Here is a 16483-nt window from a genome sequence, read left to right as displayed (position 1 = left end):
TACTTAAAACACTGATATATATATATTATATATATATATATACACATTTTTACACAAACATTTTTACACACACACATTTTTACACACACACACACACATTTTCACACACACACACACACACACACTCTCTCTCACACACACACACACACTCTCTCACACACACACACTCTCTCACACACACACAGTGATTGAGTACATCATTTGTTGGCGTGTCTTTTGTCTCAGTTGTTCTCTCAGCCTCAACAGGCAGAAGTGGCCGATTGTTAATAAGCACAGGGAGTCTTTACTGAATAACGGCGGATGGTTATTCAGCTTTAATTGGCTATTGAACATCCCGTAATCCCCGAGAGGCTGAATCTGGCACGCAGCCACGGATCCTCAATGACAGCCGATGCTGGAAGAGCCTCGTCCGTCTGTAACACACTGGCAGAGCTGCGACGGAGGAAACAGACAGATGGCCGTAAAGCTCCTCGCCGCGGCTAGCACATCCGTGCTCTCTTCCACCAGCGTTTCTCAGGGAAATCAAATGAAAGGCTCGACGGAGGAAATGTCGCTGTATCAGACAGAAACAGAGGAATAACCTTCAAAACCTTCAGCATCAGAGCGATTCAGTAACGAATCAGAGAGACTCAACAGTTCTGCTGTGACTTTGAACGATTTTTTGTTTGTGAAATTGATCAAAATTGGCGATATCGTGTCACACAACAAATCTTGTTTATTGAACTGTTGTATAAATGAATCTCATTTGCAGTCGTGCAGATATTGGGAGAAAAGCAGCACTCTAGCTGGTGTGATATCACTAAACTATATCATATTATATAAATATTAGAGGATGATTTATTTTTTGTGCTCATATCTTGAATTGTAGGCTCATATAACTGCATTCTAATAGACTCCATCACGCACTGCATCGGTGTAAGATGACGGACAGCTCTGGACGGGCGCATTTATCATTATAACACGTTATCTTTAAATCAACCGTCTTCTGTTTTCATCTCGTTCTCTCTCATAAGCCGTTGAGCTGTTGTTCTTCAGGCTTCGACCTGAAATGGAGAAAGGAGAGCGCAGTTTCCATCACATCGTTACCTGCGTCTCAGTCGTGTCGTCGCTGCAGTTCTCCTCGTGCATGCGGCTCTGTGGCGCATTGAGCTGGCGTTCGTCTGCGCTCGAGCGGTTCTCATCCAGAGCTCTCACAGTCTCTCCGACAGAATCAGACATCTTCATCAGACACGGCTACCTGGAGCGCCGACCGAGAGCTGAAGCTGGAACACACGCCAATTATTTTACTATGTGACTGCAACATAAAAACATTCAGAAACAAGCCACTAATAGTGAAAAGAAACACCTGATTCGGTTGCTTCTGTAGTGCATCATTAAACTTGTAAATCTCTCACACAAGCTTTAGCTGCTGCACATCATCCTCCGTCAACATATGCTCTAAAATAGCATAAACTTATATGAAACTGCATGACGTCTTGAGTTCTCTAGGGAGACGCTATACACGAGCGCCCAACACAATTAACCTCCAACAATTACGAGCCGAGTGTCTCACGCAAGGATCTGAGGATTACACCCATCTCAGACTTTCATTAACACGCTAGCGCAGAGTGAGATTTCTAACACGCGTGACGCGAGAGCGACGGCACCTCATCCAGACGGTGTAGAGACAACCTGTGAACGCATTCGAGAGCCACGAGGAATAAAAACACTCCGAAACCAGCAGAAGGCATTTTTAAAACCTCCTCACTGCAGACATTCACACATCTCTGCCCTCGGAAAAGCGATTTCTAATCATCCTTCACTCATCAACAAAATGTGTTAGTGTGGAAACTTCATTAAATTTAAAATTCATTAAATATGAATTATTTGTATGTTCTGAGGATCTGCCTAAAAGCAACACTGTGTATCTGTGCAATAATAATCTTTATTTTCATTTAAGGCATGACACCACAAGTGAAGAATAAATAAATAACTACTAAATATCACAGAACTTTATCAGTTGATTACATTAAAAATTTTCAAATTTTTTTCTGAAAGGTTATATTTAAATATGCAAATGATGGATTATCTAATTAAATATGCACTCATTTGCATACATTTCCAGAACATAAATCTGAACATCAGAAAATACTATCAACAGAGAAAAATTTTTAGGAGTAAAATGTTGTATAAATCAGTTTGAATTAAATATGAACAAATCTCCAAAATATAGAGGGGAATAAAACTGTAAAGTCTGGTGTTTGTAAGAGAAAAAACTCTAAAGATACGGATTGGAATTTTAAATCTACTGATGCAAATAGACAAAGAGCAATAAAATAAATGAGTATTTTGGATGTTTTCTTTCCACTAGTCCGAAAACAAAAAACAAAGCTCAAAATGGACCAATGCATTAATAAAACTGTGGTGTCTCGCCTCAATCCAGTATTTCTAGTGTTTATCTAATGAAAGTAAAATTCAAAACACACATGAAGGTTTCATTCCAGTGCAGTTAGTTTTCAATATTCAGCTTCGATTCGTTTCTTTCCACTGTCGACTAATAAGCAGCAGCTCAAATATTAGCGTGTTTGATTGCAGTACTGAGGGTCGTTTTAAGCAGGAAAAGCATCAGCGTTGTCGTCATAAAGCGATAAACAGAAGAGCCGTTACCCGGTGTTCTGCTGCGCGCCGTGAAGACCGAACCCTCGTGGCTTCAGTGGCGCTGCGGAGCGTGTCGTCGCATGTTCCCATGTCCCCTTCACCGGCCCCGGAGCCCGATCACTGCAGCGAGGGCCGCCGGCACGCTCATGTCCTTCAGCAGCCTGCGGACACAGAGCGACAGGTCACGGCGGTAATACGGGGAACTCGTACCTATGCTATTTTCATGGCCAAAATATACAAGTGTTGTATAAATGCAATAAAAGCAAATAAAAATACAGCCGTTTTTACACATACATATGTGACCCCGGACCACAAAATCAGTCATAAGGGTCCATTTTTGTGAAATTGAGATTTATGCATCATCTGAAGCTGAATAAATAATCTTTCATTGATGTATGGTTTGTTAGGATCGGACAATATCTGAAAATCTGGAATCTGAGGGTGCAAAAAAAATCTAAATATTGAGAAAATCATCTTTAAAGTTGTCCAAATGAAGTTCTTAGAAATGCATATTACTAATCAAACATTAAGTTTTGATATATTTTGCTGAATATCTTCATGGAACATGATCTTTACTTAATATCCTAATGATTTTTGGCATAAAAGAGAAATGTATAATTGTGACCCATACAATGTATTGTTGGTTATTGCTACAAATATCCCCCAGCGACTCAACACTGCTTTTGTGCTGCAGGGACACAGATGTTAATTCTAATACAACTTCTGGTAAAATCGTAATAAACAAGTCCTTAAGTCTGCTCCGATCGTGTTACTGATCACAAACTCAAGCGATGTTATAGTCAACAGGGGCTTGTTACGGAAGAGCGAGAGCTGAAATTAGACGACTGCTTCGAGACAAAAGCCTGCGAGTTTTACACTTTGACCTTTAGCGAAGCAACACGCCGGACGCTTTGAAAAGCAGCCTCTTTTTTCCCGTGAGATGAAAGCGTGCGTGGAACGGAGAGCGCAGCTAAGCAAACACTCCATGCTGACAATGAAGCGCATTTACCAGCCGCTGCTGCATTATTTAAGAGGCTGATGGCCGCGGCTGATTGATATTCATGAGATCTGTAGAGATCTGTGTGTGTGTGTTGTCATTGGTCGCACACACACACACACACACACACACACACACACACACACACACACACACACACACACACACACACACACACACATATTCTCACACTCTCTCTAGCACGCACACTCTCTCTCACACACACACACACACACTCTCTCGCTCTCGCGCACACGCATACTCACACACTCTCTCTCGCGCACACACTCTCACACGCAGGCACACTCACACACTCTCTCTCACACACACGCACTCACACACACACTCTCTCTCTCTCACATTCACGCACGCACACGCACGCACACACACTCACTCTCTGACAATCATGTTGCACCAGGTAGCTGTCAAATCATGACATCCCTCCAAATCAATCCTGCAAACACTTTTCTCTCTCAAACAGCATTCGGAGAGAAACAGCTTGTTCTGATGCGCACCGGACGCGAGCCGGATGTCCAATCCAGCAAAGATGGAGCCTCGACGGGGGACAAAGAGGAGGAAAGGGACGCGTGCCAGGATCTGGAGACACCATACGCTTACTGATACGACAGCACCTTCAAACCAGGACAAAGAGTGAATGACTGCACAAATAATACAACACCTGATGCAAATACACAAACACAAAAACTGTTCATCTGACACTAAATTAAATGACACTTGTCTTTTAGAGCAGCGTCATTTTGATTTGTGTCATAATTGATGATGTTTGCATCATTCAAACAATCTGTATTGTATAAAGGACCACAGAAATAAAGCTTGCCAGCGTCTGGAAACCTCAGTGTGTGCTTGCTTTCCCGTAAAGCGTCTGTTTGGTGTTTGAGAGCATCTGAGGATCCACATTCAGTGCTAATAGACCAGTGTGGAGCAGCCGAAGCGAGACAGAAACGATGTCTGAATGAGACGTCGAGAGCTTCACGGTCGAGCGCGCGGGGAATGCTGACTGGAGGATTGGGAAAGAGAAAACACAGTTTGATGGCACTATCAGTCTGAACTCACAGCCCTAACATCTACATGAGACAGAGCTGTTGCTGTCGATTGTGTCAGCGCAGACACATAAGCTGTTTGTTCTGCATGTGTTTGTGCAATGGGACAAGAAACAGACGCTACCAATTTCAGCCACGACTCAAACATGGGAGTTATTTTCAAAAAATCAATTGTTGTTTAAACAGCAGTAGCACTGCAACCATTTATGCATTTAGCAGATGCTTTATCTAAAGAGGAACCATCACATTTCATATCAGACGTGTCATCAAGAGTAATCTGTGCTCTTTGGTTGCATGTAATATCAGCATTTATTCCTTCATAACCGTGGCGTCTATATTAACACAAGCCACATCTATGGCGTATTTCTGTCAGTTAGGCTCATAATAAATAATAATACATAATACAGTGCAATTTTGTACTGTATTTTTTTTAATAAAAAAAATAACAGTACAAAATTGTTTGATTATTATATAAATAAATGCATTTAGGAGCGAGTCTCGTGATCTGAACAGAGTTTTTAATTTTAATCTGAATACATAACAAACGCCAAGAACAGGACATTTAATTGAAAGTAACAATCGTGCAAAACAAAAGCATTTCTGAATCTGATTTCTCCAGCGATGTCGCGGATGTGCTTCATAAGACGCTCGAGTGATCACCTTCTGCACACACACGACAAACTTCATGAAATACAACAAACCAGCAATCATCAGCAGATCAAGTGCACTTCACACCATCTATTACAGTAATAATCGGCTCCCAAAGCACATCAGGAATCACAGCCGAAGCGACCTCCGATGTCCTCAGCTCACCCGCTCGCAAACACCATCTCGCATCCGAGCTCGGAGGAAGCGTTTCACACATTCACCTCTGAAACCAGCCCCGCTTTCACCCAAAACACACTGCCTCGAGCAAAGCTTCACCACCTCGGCGTTACCTGTCCACACTCACCTGACGCATGCCGGCGGTCATTATTTCCATCGGTCAGAGTTAGTTTCCATAGACTGCATGAGTAAAAATATGAATGATATTATAATGTTATACTAAAACTAAAATGAAAATAATGGGAAAAACCCTAAAGATAACATGTAGAAAGATAAAACCGCAGAATAACATAAGTGGACTTTGAACGATTAACAAACGTCTCGGTTCAGTGCAATGCTGATTCAATTCAGTTCAATAATGTTGATGTTCATTCATTATGAAACAAACTCTATTTCAACATAAGGGTCATTATTCAGCTCAATTCAGTTCCAGTTTTATCATCCAATGAAATGCAGTTAAATTGATAATATTACTGAATATTAATTGCCTAACAAACCAAATAAAGCAGTGACAGCAGACTGTTTTGTAATATATAACATAAGGACATTTATTCTTGCAGAATGTTTGATGCATTAACCCTCAAATGTCAACTATGCATCGGATTGGTTTCTTCTTTAAATTATAAAAAAGTAAAAATATGAATGATATTATAATGTTGTTCTAAAACTAAAATGAAAATAATGGGAAAAACCCGAAAGATAACATGTAGAAAGAAAAAAACGCAGAATAACATAAGTGGACTTTGAACGATTAACAAACGTCTCGGTTCAGTTCAATGCTGATTCAATTCAGTTCAATAATGTTGATGTTCATTCATTATGAAACAAACTCTATTTCAACATAAGGGTCATTATTCAGCTCAATTCAGTTCCAGTTTTATCATCCAATGAAATGCAGTTAAATTGATAATATTACTGAATATGAATTGCCTAACAAACCAAATAAAGCAGTGACAGCAGACTGTTTTGTAATATATAACATAAGGACATTTATTCTTGCAGAATGTTTGATGTTAATTTGATTGTAGCCTTAACAACTAGTGAAGTGATTTAAATAATTGATGTAAAAAACACGCATGAAAGAAGGTAAAAATGTCCCTAAAACACTCCAACATCATCTGAATAACTGTCATTTACATACAAGCAAAGACAAATTCTTATTTAGTTGGGCTCATATCTTTACACTTCCACTGCTCTGGAATAATTGCACCGCTGATAAACAGCACGCTGGAAATCTCACACCCCATAATCAATTTATTTCAATTGTGCATGTGAACTATTACTCGATGAGATGAGATGAAGATTTCCTCCCGCGCGGGACGGACACAAGCGCGCGTCTGCAGCATTACACTAATATCTGTTTGCAATGAAGCTCCTCAGAGCCGTTCACCGAACGCCATTACATTAGTCCTCAGAAAACAGGGACAGCGACGAGTAATAACGCAGGAGCACATCATATCCTAATAATGAGAAGATGATGAGAAACATCATGCGAGCTGCTTTATTGATGAACGTGAGCAAACAGCCGCGAGTCTTGCATTAATACGGTCCGTGACGTGTTAATATTTGATGATTTCTCCTGAACACGTCTTCGGTTCTGGCAGCGAGTGTGTGAAGTGTGTTTCTGCAGTCGCTCAAAGGAACAATGAGGTGCTGAAAACACAACACACATTGACACGCGTGTCATCGAGCCGCCGCGCGAGTTTATTACCCGTGTTCAGGTGCAGCGGCAGATTGACAGGCGGAGGTGCGAGCGGGCGAGAAGCATCAACACATCAGGGGTGGAGCCGCTGCCAACAACTGAGCCGTGACCTTCCCCAAAAACCCCGAGCCAACATCACAGCGTGAGCGCCGCTGACTTACAGACTGACGAGGGCTGGTGTCACTGAACACGACGCTTCTCAACACGTTAGCCACAGGACTGGGCCGCTAGAGAGGAGAGGATGATGGGAAACGCAGCCCATGCGCACAGTCAGACGCAACGGGAAACCATCCTCCCTAATCGCCCTCCACTACAGGAACGCTCACCGTACAGAGAAAAACACAGCGCTGCTGCTCATTAATCAATGAGTCAATCAAAAGAGTCCAGTGCCGATATCAAGAGAGATCAACGTTGGCCTGTATGGACCCGAGTCACATTCCTGAGTTTCTCTGAAGCTGAACTCATCATAGTCTGGTAAAGTTCTATAGTGCTGAACAGAAACTACAACAAATATCATTAATAGGCAAAAGAAAAATCCACAGTAGCGTTTCAATAACTTTCAAAAAGGGGAAAAATATGGAGAGATTGATACAGTTGGTCAGAAAAGAGAAATATGCTGTTGTACTGCAGTAACTGTAATTCTGTAATTAAAAATATGCAACGAAAAACTAGTTAATACAGCGTATTAATGTATGTTAATATGTGTGAAGAGTCAAGGACAAAGCTATGCTTATTTTACACAATATCTACTCTCATATTTTGCTAAAACATACTTGAAAACCGCTGAATTATACTCGTTTCAAATTGATGAACTTCACAGTGTTATTAATCTGAACTGAATTGATCTGAATGATGACACTGTTGTCTTTTAAAGCTGAATAGTAAAGTCTCCATTATTTCCGGTTTATCTCTGTGATGCTGCTTTGACTCAATCTGTAATTGCATGAAGCGCAATAGAAATAAAGGTGACTTGGACTTGAAAATAGTTTTGTCAGTAGATTTTGGATGTGACAGGTGTGGAGGAACATCTATGCCAATATAACGGCCAAATATGAGTCTCGCTGAAATCCATGAATCATGGGAAAACTGAAGGGCTCATTTCTCAACCGGACCCAAACTTGACCATCTAAATGATATTGTGCTCTCACATACTCTTTTCAATACTAAAAAATGAAGACGAGACGGACAGGTGATGCTGACAGAGAATCTGATTGGCTGACAGCTCAAGATTCAGGCCAGACAAAGAGAGACAGAGAAAGTTCCTTGAGTATAAATCAACTCAAGCCCAGGATAGACGGCCGCCTCGTCCTCAGTCACTGTCAATTTCCAAGCCATAATCCTTCCCAGATCTCCCTCATCATCATCCCTCGCTCGCGAGGACGGCGGGAGCAGGTGGGCAAGATTAGCATTCCACAGTTCCTCTCATAAACCCGCCATCACCTGCCGCTGAGGGCCAAGACTTATAGATTTTCAATATTAATCAAGCGCTAACCCCTCGGGAGACGCGCCCACCCCATTCCAGGCATTACCGCTCCAACTCCTGGATTTCCGGGAATCAAGTTCCCGGGAAGAGGGGGAGAAGTGAGGATCCCGGAGAATTAAGACGGCGGCATTCGACTTATAGATTTTCAATATTAATCAAGCGCTAACCCCTCGGGAGACGCGCCCACCCCATTCCAGGCATTACCGCTCCAACTCCTGGATTTCCGGGAATCAAGTTCCCGGGAAGAGGGGGAGAAGTGAGGATCCCGGAGAATTAAGACGGCGGCATTCGGAAAACCATCGGCCGCAACAAAGAACAATCAAAGCAGCCGCGTCACTCAAGCCACGAATCGCAGGGGAGGGGAAAATCATCTGTCAAATAATTATAGCTCATCCTACGATTTCACAGTACAGTTGTCTTTTTCTTTTGCTGCGAGGATGAAAAAAGCACCGGCAGCATTCAGCCAGAAAACACCTGGCACAAAGCTTGCGAGACAACAGTTCCAAGTGCTCGGCCGCTTCATTTACATAATAAAGAATGCATAATGGCAGCGCTTACTAATTAAGCCTCACAATGCAATTTTTCTTCCTGGAAAAAGCTAAACGGGAGGGTGCTAAGTGACAAACGCGTTTATTTACATTTTTCCCTAAGGACGATGTGATTCCTGCACGGAGACGGTGGAAAAAAGCCTAATGAGGTCCCTGGAGGCCGAGCGGGAGAGGAGCCTTCATCGGCGTGTGCTGAGGTACGTGACAGCGCCGCGGACACTGTTCCATCCTCATTAGAGCAGGGGAAAGATGCCGCTCTGGTTTAGGATGTGTCAGCGAGCAGCGACAGTGTTCCTCTTCACCGTGACATGCTGCTTCTGTCGCGCAGGACAGGTGGGGAACGGCTGGCGAAGCGACGCTTAACACACACTCACTGCCACACGGATCCTGTCCTCGGGTCACACAGCAATCACAGCCCCGGAAATGTTCGACTGCCGCTCTATCCGGGCTAATTCTGCTTCGTTTGATGTGAGCGACTCATGCTGCTCTTCAGTAGTTCAAGAGCGAATGTATATGCAGGACTTGTTGAACATACCGCTGTCTCATGACTCAATCTACGGACTTCTTTTGCATCTTCTGCACCAACTGCGAGTAGAGTGGATTTAAATGAATCTTGTCATTTAATCCCCCAAACCCATGAAACTCTGGTTCAATGAAGGCATTTTGAATGAAACCTGAGAGGTTTCTGTCCCTACACTGGATCCACAATCCAAAAAGGTCATAAAGGCATCATAAACGAATCCATATAAATCGAGTGCTTTAATCCAAGTCGTGTGACTTCATATGATGAACAGATTTAATTGATCAGATGGTTTGACGTTATGATCAATGAGCATCGAATATGGTAAAGATGGAAGCTGCATTCGTCACACTAGAACAAACCACAGGTTTCATTAAAAATATCTTCACAAAAGTCTTATGGGCGACACGAGGTTCAGGAAATGATGACAGAATGAGCTGAGCTGAGCTGGGGCTGAAGATATGGCAAAAATATCATATCACGGTTTCTTTCAGGAAAATCACGATTCTTTGTCATGTTGGCTTTACTAAAAAAAGATTGCCAGATGTTTAGGCCAAAGCGGGTGAAGGTAAAAATCTTTGCCATTTTATCTTTGTTATTAAAAAATAAGAACAAAGATACACATTACAAACACATTATATACAAATAAAACCAACAGTGCTTTATTTTTCATATACTGTAAGAGTAGAAGATCTTCTAAAATAAGAAGATATTCTGAAGAATGTGGGAACCAAACAGTTGCTGGTCCGCAGTGACTTCCATAGTATTTTATTTTATTTTTTCCTACTATCAATAGTAATGGGGGACCAGCAGCTGTTTGGTTCCCCACATTCTTCCAAATATCTTCTTTTGTGTTCAGCACAAGAAAGAAATTAATACATATTTGGGACAACATGAGAGTGAGTGAGTAATTTTTGGGTGAACTCTCCCTTTATTGACAAGCGGCAGCATGTTCAGTACTATTATACCCCTTTTCCACCGAGGCAGTTTGAGCGCTGGTTCAGAGCCAGAGCCTAGTTTCAAATCGGTTCTTTGTCTTTCGACACCCAAAGCACCAGCTCCAAACCAGGAAAAGTGGTTCGTAAGTAGCACCAAAACATTGCTGGTCTAGAAGTAAGAACCGCTTGCGCCAGGGGCTGGGGTTTCCGTGACCAACAAGATGAACAGAAACTTTTGACCGGCAATAGCACTAGCTCTGAACTAGCACCCAGCTCATGCTGATGGAAAAGAAGCCTGCTGTCACTTTAAGAGCTGCACGTTTCTCTCAACGGTTTACTTTCACTTTAGACATAACCAGCTGTTTATATGTAAACTTCATGTGTTTTTGACAGCATTAGCACAATCAGACGCAAAATATAACTTAGTCCAGCAATCAGGCGCTGTTTGACAGTTTTTTTAGTGTGTACGCACTCAGAAAAAGCGCACGTCAGAACAGCACACGAATGAAATGTTTGGCTTCAAAGCACACGCAAATAATGCACTTTTGTGAGTAAGTGCGGTGTCCCGTGAGTGTAACTCTACCGCTGAGTAACGTTTGATGTGAATGTATGTCGCTGTACAGTATATTGAAATGAACTGCACGATACTACGATATTTCTTCAAACGCAAATCGTGGAGACGTTTTAATCATCCACGATCAAAAAGCGCGATATCGCACACCCCTGAACTGAGCTAAGAGTACTGATGTCTTACTAGTAGCTGGAAGGATGATGAAATTAGGCAATTTATTAAAGAAACTGAGATGTGTAAAACTTTGTGAATGAAGGGCGTTCCAGTTTGGCAGCTCTGAAGAACATGCTCAAATAAAATCAGTTTAGCTTCATGAAAACACAGAATATCAGTGACTAGATGCAATTACACAGCACTGATGACAGGACGCATCACAACTAGATAGCTCATAGTTAAAATGAACTTTTGGATGGCTGTTGGAGAAAATCAATGACACTTTTCTTATGGAGTGAAACTACAGCAGGCCGAACAGTGCTGACAGACTAGCAGCATGACAATCATGTTGAAGACTAACCCGCTAGTCTAACACAAATGACCAACCTCTGCTGCCTGTCACACCTGCATTATGTCAAACTAACGTCACACCTGCAGAAGCTCCGGAGAATCACACATGAAGTTCAACACTCGCTCCACTCTCAGCTCTGTTCACATTTAACTCCATTACACAGAACTTCCATCAAAGCCAGCACAGAAATGGCACAAAAGGAGATTCCACAGATGGTACAACCTCTAACGATATATCATGATGTAATTCAATGATCTGAATGATGACACTGTCTTTTAGAGCTGCTGTACTCCATAGCTGATTCTGTTTGTTTCTGTGAAGATGCTTTGACACAGTCTGTATTTTATAAAGCGCTATAGAAATAAAGCTGACTTGACTATATAAACTATATAATCTATAATCTAGCGCCATTCCACCCAGTACTAGTCTGGACCTTTAACTCAAGTTAAAAACTCACTCAGACTCACGTCTAATACACTTGCTAGTGTGCCGCTGTCTAGAAATTAAACAGCATCTCTGATGGGCCGCTGCAGGAACTAATAACTACCTAGGGGTCTTAAAAGCACAAGCAACCAACTTTACCATCTGTGAGCCTGCAGCACAAAAGCAGTGTTAAGTCGCTGGGGGATATCTGTAGCAATAGCCAACAATACATTGTATGGGTCACAATTATACATTTCTCTTTTATGCCAAAAATCATTAGGATATTAAGTAAAGATCATGTTCCACGAAGATATTTTGTAAATTTTCTACCGTAAATATATCAAAACTTAATGTTTGATTAGTAATATGCATTGCTAAGAACTTCATTTGAACAACTTTAAAGATGATTTTCTCAATATTTAGATTTTGTTGCACCCTCAGATTCCAGATTTTCAAATATTGTTCCATCCTAACAAACCATACATCAATGGAAAGCTTATTTATTCAGCTTTCAGCTGATGCATACATCTCAATTTCACAAAATGGACCCTTATGACTGGTTTTGTGCTCCAGGGTCACATATTTGAAGCACTTGATATGGAGTGACCCACGTAGAACAAAAATATTCTCGACATGATTGACCTTTGCTAGGAAAACTCCATCACGACGAGCTGACACTGTTTTACGTGCATCACTGAACCAGCCGTTCTCATTCGCCTGCAAATATCTGCAGAAAACCACACTAAAAGAGAAAGAAATGTCACTGGAGAGACGCCTGCAGCAATTAAAGAAAGAGAATCATCTCAGTGCAACCGCAGTACAATCACAATCCACCGCAACACACGAAGGGCACCGCGGGACGGATCCGGCCTTCTGCCGGCACCTGCTCTAATTAGGTCAACCTCTACCTGGATCTGATGGGACCCGGAGAATCACACGGCTCGCTGGGGAGAAACGGGACACGCTTCCCGCCCGTTGCTAATATCTTGAATCTGAAAACACCAGGTTTCTCGGCAGAATATCACAGACTTTCAACTTTGTTGGAGAACTGAGCCGGACAGAACTCTGTTCTCTGCAAGGCACAGAGGCAAAACTGTAATGTTGTGGAAACTTAATTGACTCGGTGACCCGCTGCATTGATGGATGGCTCCAGACACCTCGAGCATTCAAAAGACAAGAAAGACTGATGGGTGAGCCGCTAATGGCCTTAAACCTGCACTCAGAGGTGGATGGATACGGCCCCCCGCCGCGCCAGAGGAAGAGCTCTACAAACGCCTGGTGTCAGACGCTTCATATAGAGACGGGAAATGAACGTCTCTAATGGATGATGGAGGAAAAGGTGTGGAAAAAGCACCAATCTGGTTCCTTTAACACGCAGATCACGAAAACTCTGTCAGGAATATTTCCATAGCGAAAGGCCAGGAGAGAGCGGCACAAAAATGCTAAGAGGTTGTAAGAGCGAGCGCAGAGGGCCTTTATGCATGAATCCGGCGGGATGGGCTCTCTGATGATACAGTCAAGAGAGATGCAGCGTATGCAGCCTTTACCAAATGACAGCTCTAATGGCGACCGCGTCTATTACGCTTTGTAAGAAAGCTGCGAGTTGCCATTCACGGCCCTCGGCTCGATTCGGGTCAGGTCATTACCGCAGACAGCTTAATGTCTCAGACTGCACAACTGCTCTTAACACAACACCGATGAAAGACGACGCTCTCAATCAGGGGCGGACGAGTTCAAAGCCGCCGCACACTTCAATCGATTGAATAACACGGTAAACGTGGTTCAAAGCAACAGATTCTACACGCCACTGCTTCTGCCGACAGATCCCGTCCGATATACATCACAGACGAAGATAAAACCGACGCACCCTGAAGACGCCCACTAGAATCTTAGCAAACACCTCTAAAATAGGCCTGCTACTAATGATTATTTTGATAATCGAGTAATCTGTCGATTACGTCTTTGCTTAATCTTTTTAATTTAAAAAATAAAACCTATTACATCCTCCAGTGTTGTCTTCCAAACATCGTGCAAACCCAAGAATGAATTTAAGTAGACTTTATGCTATATATTATAATATGTGCAATAAATGGTTTAAAATGTTAACATTAAAATATATATTTCAGATGCATATTTATCTTCAATCATTTTCATTATCAATACCATAAATCGCACCTGACTAGAAGGTCTGTCACATTCCGAAAAAATGTAGAAAACTGGTAAATAAAAATTAAATGTTTACAAACATTGTGAAAAATACAAGTATAAAAGAAACGTAAATTATAGTGGCATTCATTATGAACAACAAGCCTTTCATGTGGGAACTGCGCTTTACTAATAAACCCGTGTTGACGCATCTTTCTCATTTGGCATCAATGCTGTGCGTGCTTGATGTTAACTGCATTATAAAAGTGGCTTTGGAATATACTTATACTGTAAATCACAGCATGTTTCAGATGATTAAAAACCTGACTTATATTATAGAATAAGTGCATAAGGCATGAAACATCAGTGTTGAACATCTCGAGCATAATGGGGTGAATTCTGCAAAGCCACGATTTCTTCTGTAAATGTAAAATCAAACTGTAATCTCATTCCCACACGCCTGCTGAATGTAACCTGCACCGGGAACACATTTCTTTAGCACGCAGACATGAAAATAAAAACTTTCCGAAAGCTTTCCAAAAATCCCTGGAAAGTTTCCAAAATCTACTGGAAATTTTCCACCTTTTTGCAACCCTAAAAATAACATGAAAACACAATACTCCTGAAATACTCCTCAGCAAATTGACACACTAATTTGTTTTGGAATTAATGCCGTTATTAACTTATTTGAAAGGCATCAGTGAATGTTTCTGGACAAATATCTGGCTTGAAAGTAGACAGTCTGCTGCTTGTTTTGAGACTGACTTCCAGCATTGGCTCTCGTGGTCGCACTGAACACTCACCTGCTGATTAAACCGCTCTGAGGTGTGTGATGAAGGGCGGTGGATCTCAGGTGAGTCCGTCCTGCACTACGGTCCACGTGTTCAGCAGAGCTCATACATCACCGGCACACTATTAATATCAGCCGCTGGCAGATACAGGCCATAGAGGAACACGCCGACAATACTGCTGATAAGAGCACTTATAATCCCGCAACACTATCACACACACACACACACACACACACATGCATGCATGCATCGAGACAGAAAACTCACTTTCCTCTCTCTGACCCCAACAAGTGCTAATTCTGATTTCAAGCTAAATGCACACAGCAGCTGCAGACATCAGGCAGCTTTGAGGCCGATGCGTTCACTACTACTCCACTATTAAGTGCACTTGACAGCTACAGCCCTACGAATCCTCCCTTATTCAACACACCTGGTTCAACTCATCCAGTCATTACAAAATAAACACACCGTGAGTGCGTTTAAAGCAGGGGTCTCAAACTGCCGGCCCGCGGGCCATTTACGGCCCCCCCTCCCCCTCCACCCGGCCCGCAACTGATGTCAAAAATAAAACATAATTCGGCCCGCTAAATTATTATTATTATTATTATTATTTTCTAGTTGTCTCGTACCATATTCCATATTCAAAACAATGACATGATTCTATAAAAAAATCGAAAAAAATTAAAAAAACGCGCATGCAGGCAGATTTGAAGATAGCTGGTTTCGGGGCTTTCGTAGTTTATGTTGTTTGGCTGTGAAGTGCGAATGAAAAGATGTCTCTTTCCAAACCGAAAAGGAAAGTGGATGAGGAACACAGACAGCTCCATCAGGGCAAACGTGGCTCAGTTGTGTGAGCAGAAGCGCTGCCAGGTGTCTGGCAAGAAATAGAATAGTGTACAAATGTATTCAGGGTTTGCATTTGTTCAGTGCAATGTTGTTAGTTGAGTGCAAGGTTTTAAGTTATTTAAATTAAAATAAAGTAAGGGGAAAATATTTGCACTACCTGTTAAAAGCTCATATATACTGTTATAACAACGATAGAGACACTGTTGTTTACATTTTTTGTTAAGTTTGACAAAAATATTAAATTTAGTAAATAGTAAATTTTCAGAAATGTTCTGCTTTATTGTTGTGCTTAAATGTTAAAATGGCCCTCCTATGAGGTGTCAATCACAGCAATGGCCCCTAGCCAATTTGAGTTTGAGACCCCTGGTTTAAAGCCTGCTGCCTGTATCATATTTAATATGCACATTTTCTAATTTGTTTGTTTCCAGAAGCTTTACTTTCACTGTTCCTCAGCGGAGGAATGATCTTCACAAGCCTCCAGAACATCTCAC

General features: G+C 41.9%; 1 protein-coding gene across 1 annotated transcript in view; it reads right to left on the bottom strand.

The window, feature by feature from the left end:
* The window catches only part of LOC107572707 (R3H domain-containing protein 1-like), a gene marked incomplete at its 3' end in the record, with an annotated part of 35244 nt that overhangs the window by 14398 nt on the left and 4363 nt on the right, over window positions 1-16483 (bottom strand). The window contains exons 2-3 of the mRNA XM_016259135.1: window positions 2647-2798; window positions 1087-1262 (exon numbers count right to left, since the gene is read on the bottom strand). Of these exons, the coding sequence (XP_016114621.1) occupies window positions 1087-1224 (138 nt within the window). The remainder of the gene's footprint in view (window positions 1-1086; window positions 1263-2646; window positions 2799-16483) is intronic.

Source organism: Sinocyclocheilus grahami, unplaced genomic scaffold (genome assembly GCF_001515645.1).
Source record: "Sinocyclocheilus grahami isolate Dianchi unplaced genomic scaffold, SAMN03320097.WGS_v1.1 scaffold1799.1, whole genome shotgun sequence".
NCBI lineage: Eukaryota > Metazoa > Chordata > Actinopteri > Cypriniformes > Cyprinidae > Sinocyclocheilus > Sinocyclocheilus grahami.
Note: the sequence above shows the minus strand (reverse complement) of the source record. Positions and strands in the feature narration are given on the sequence as shown.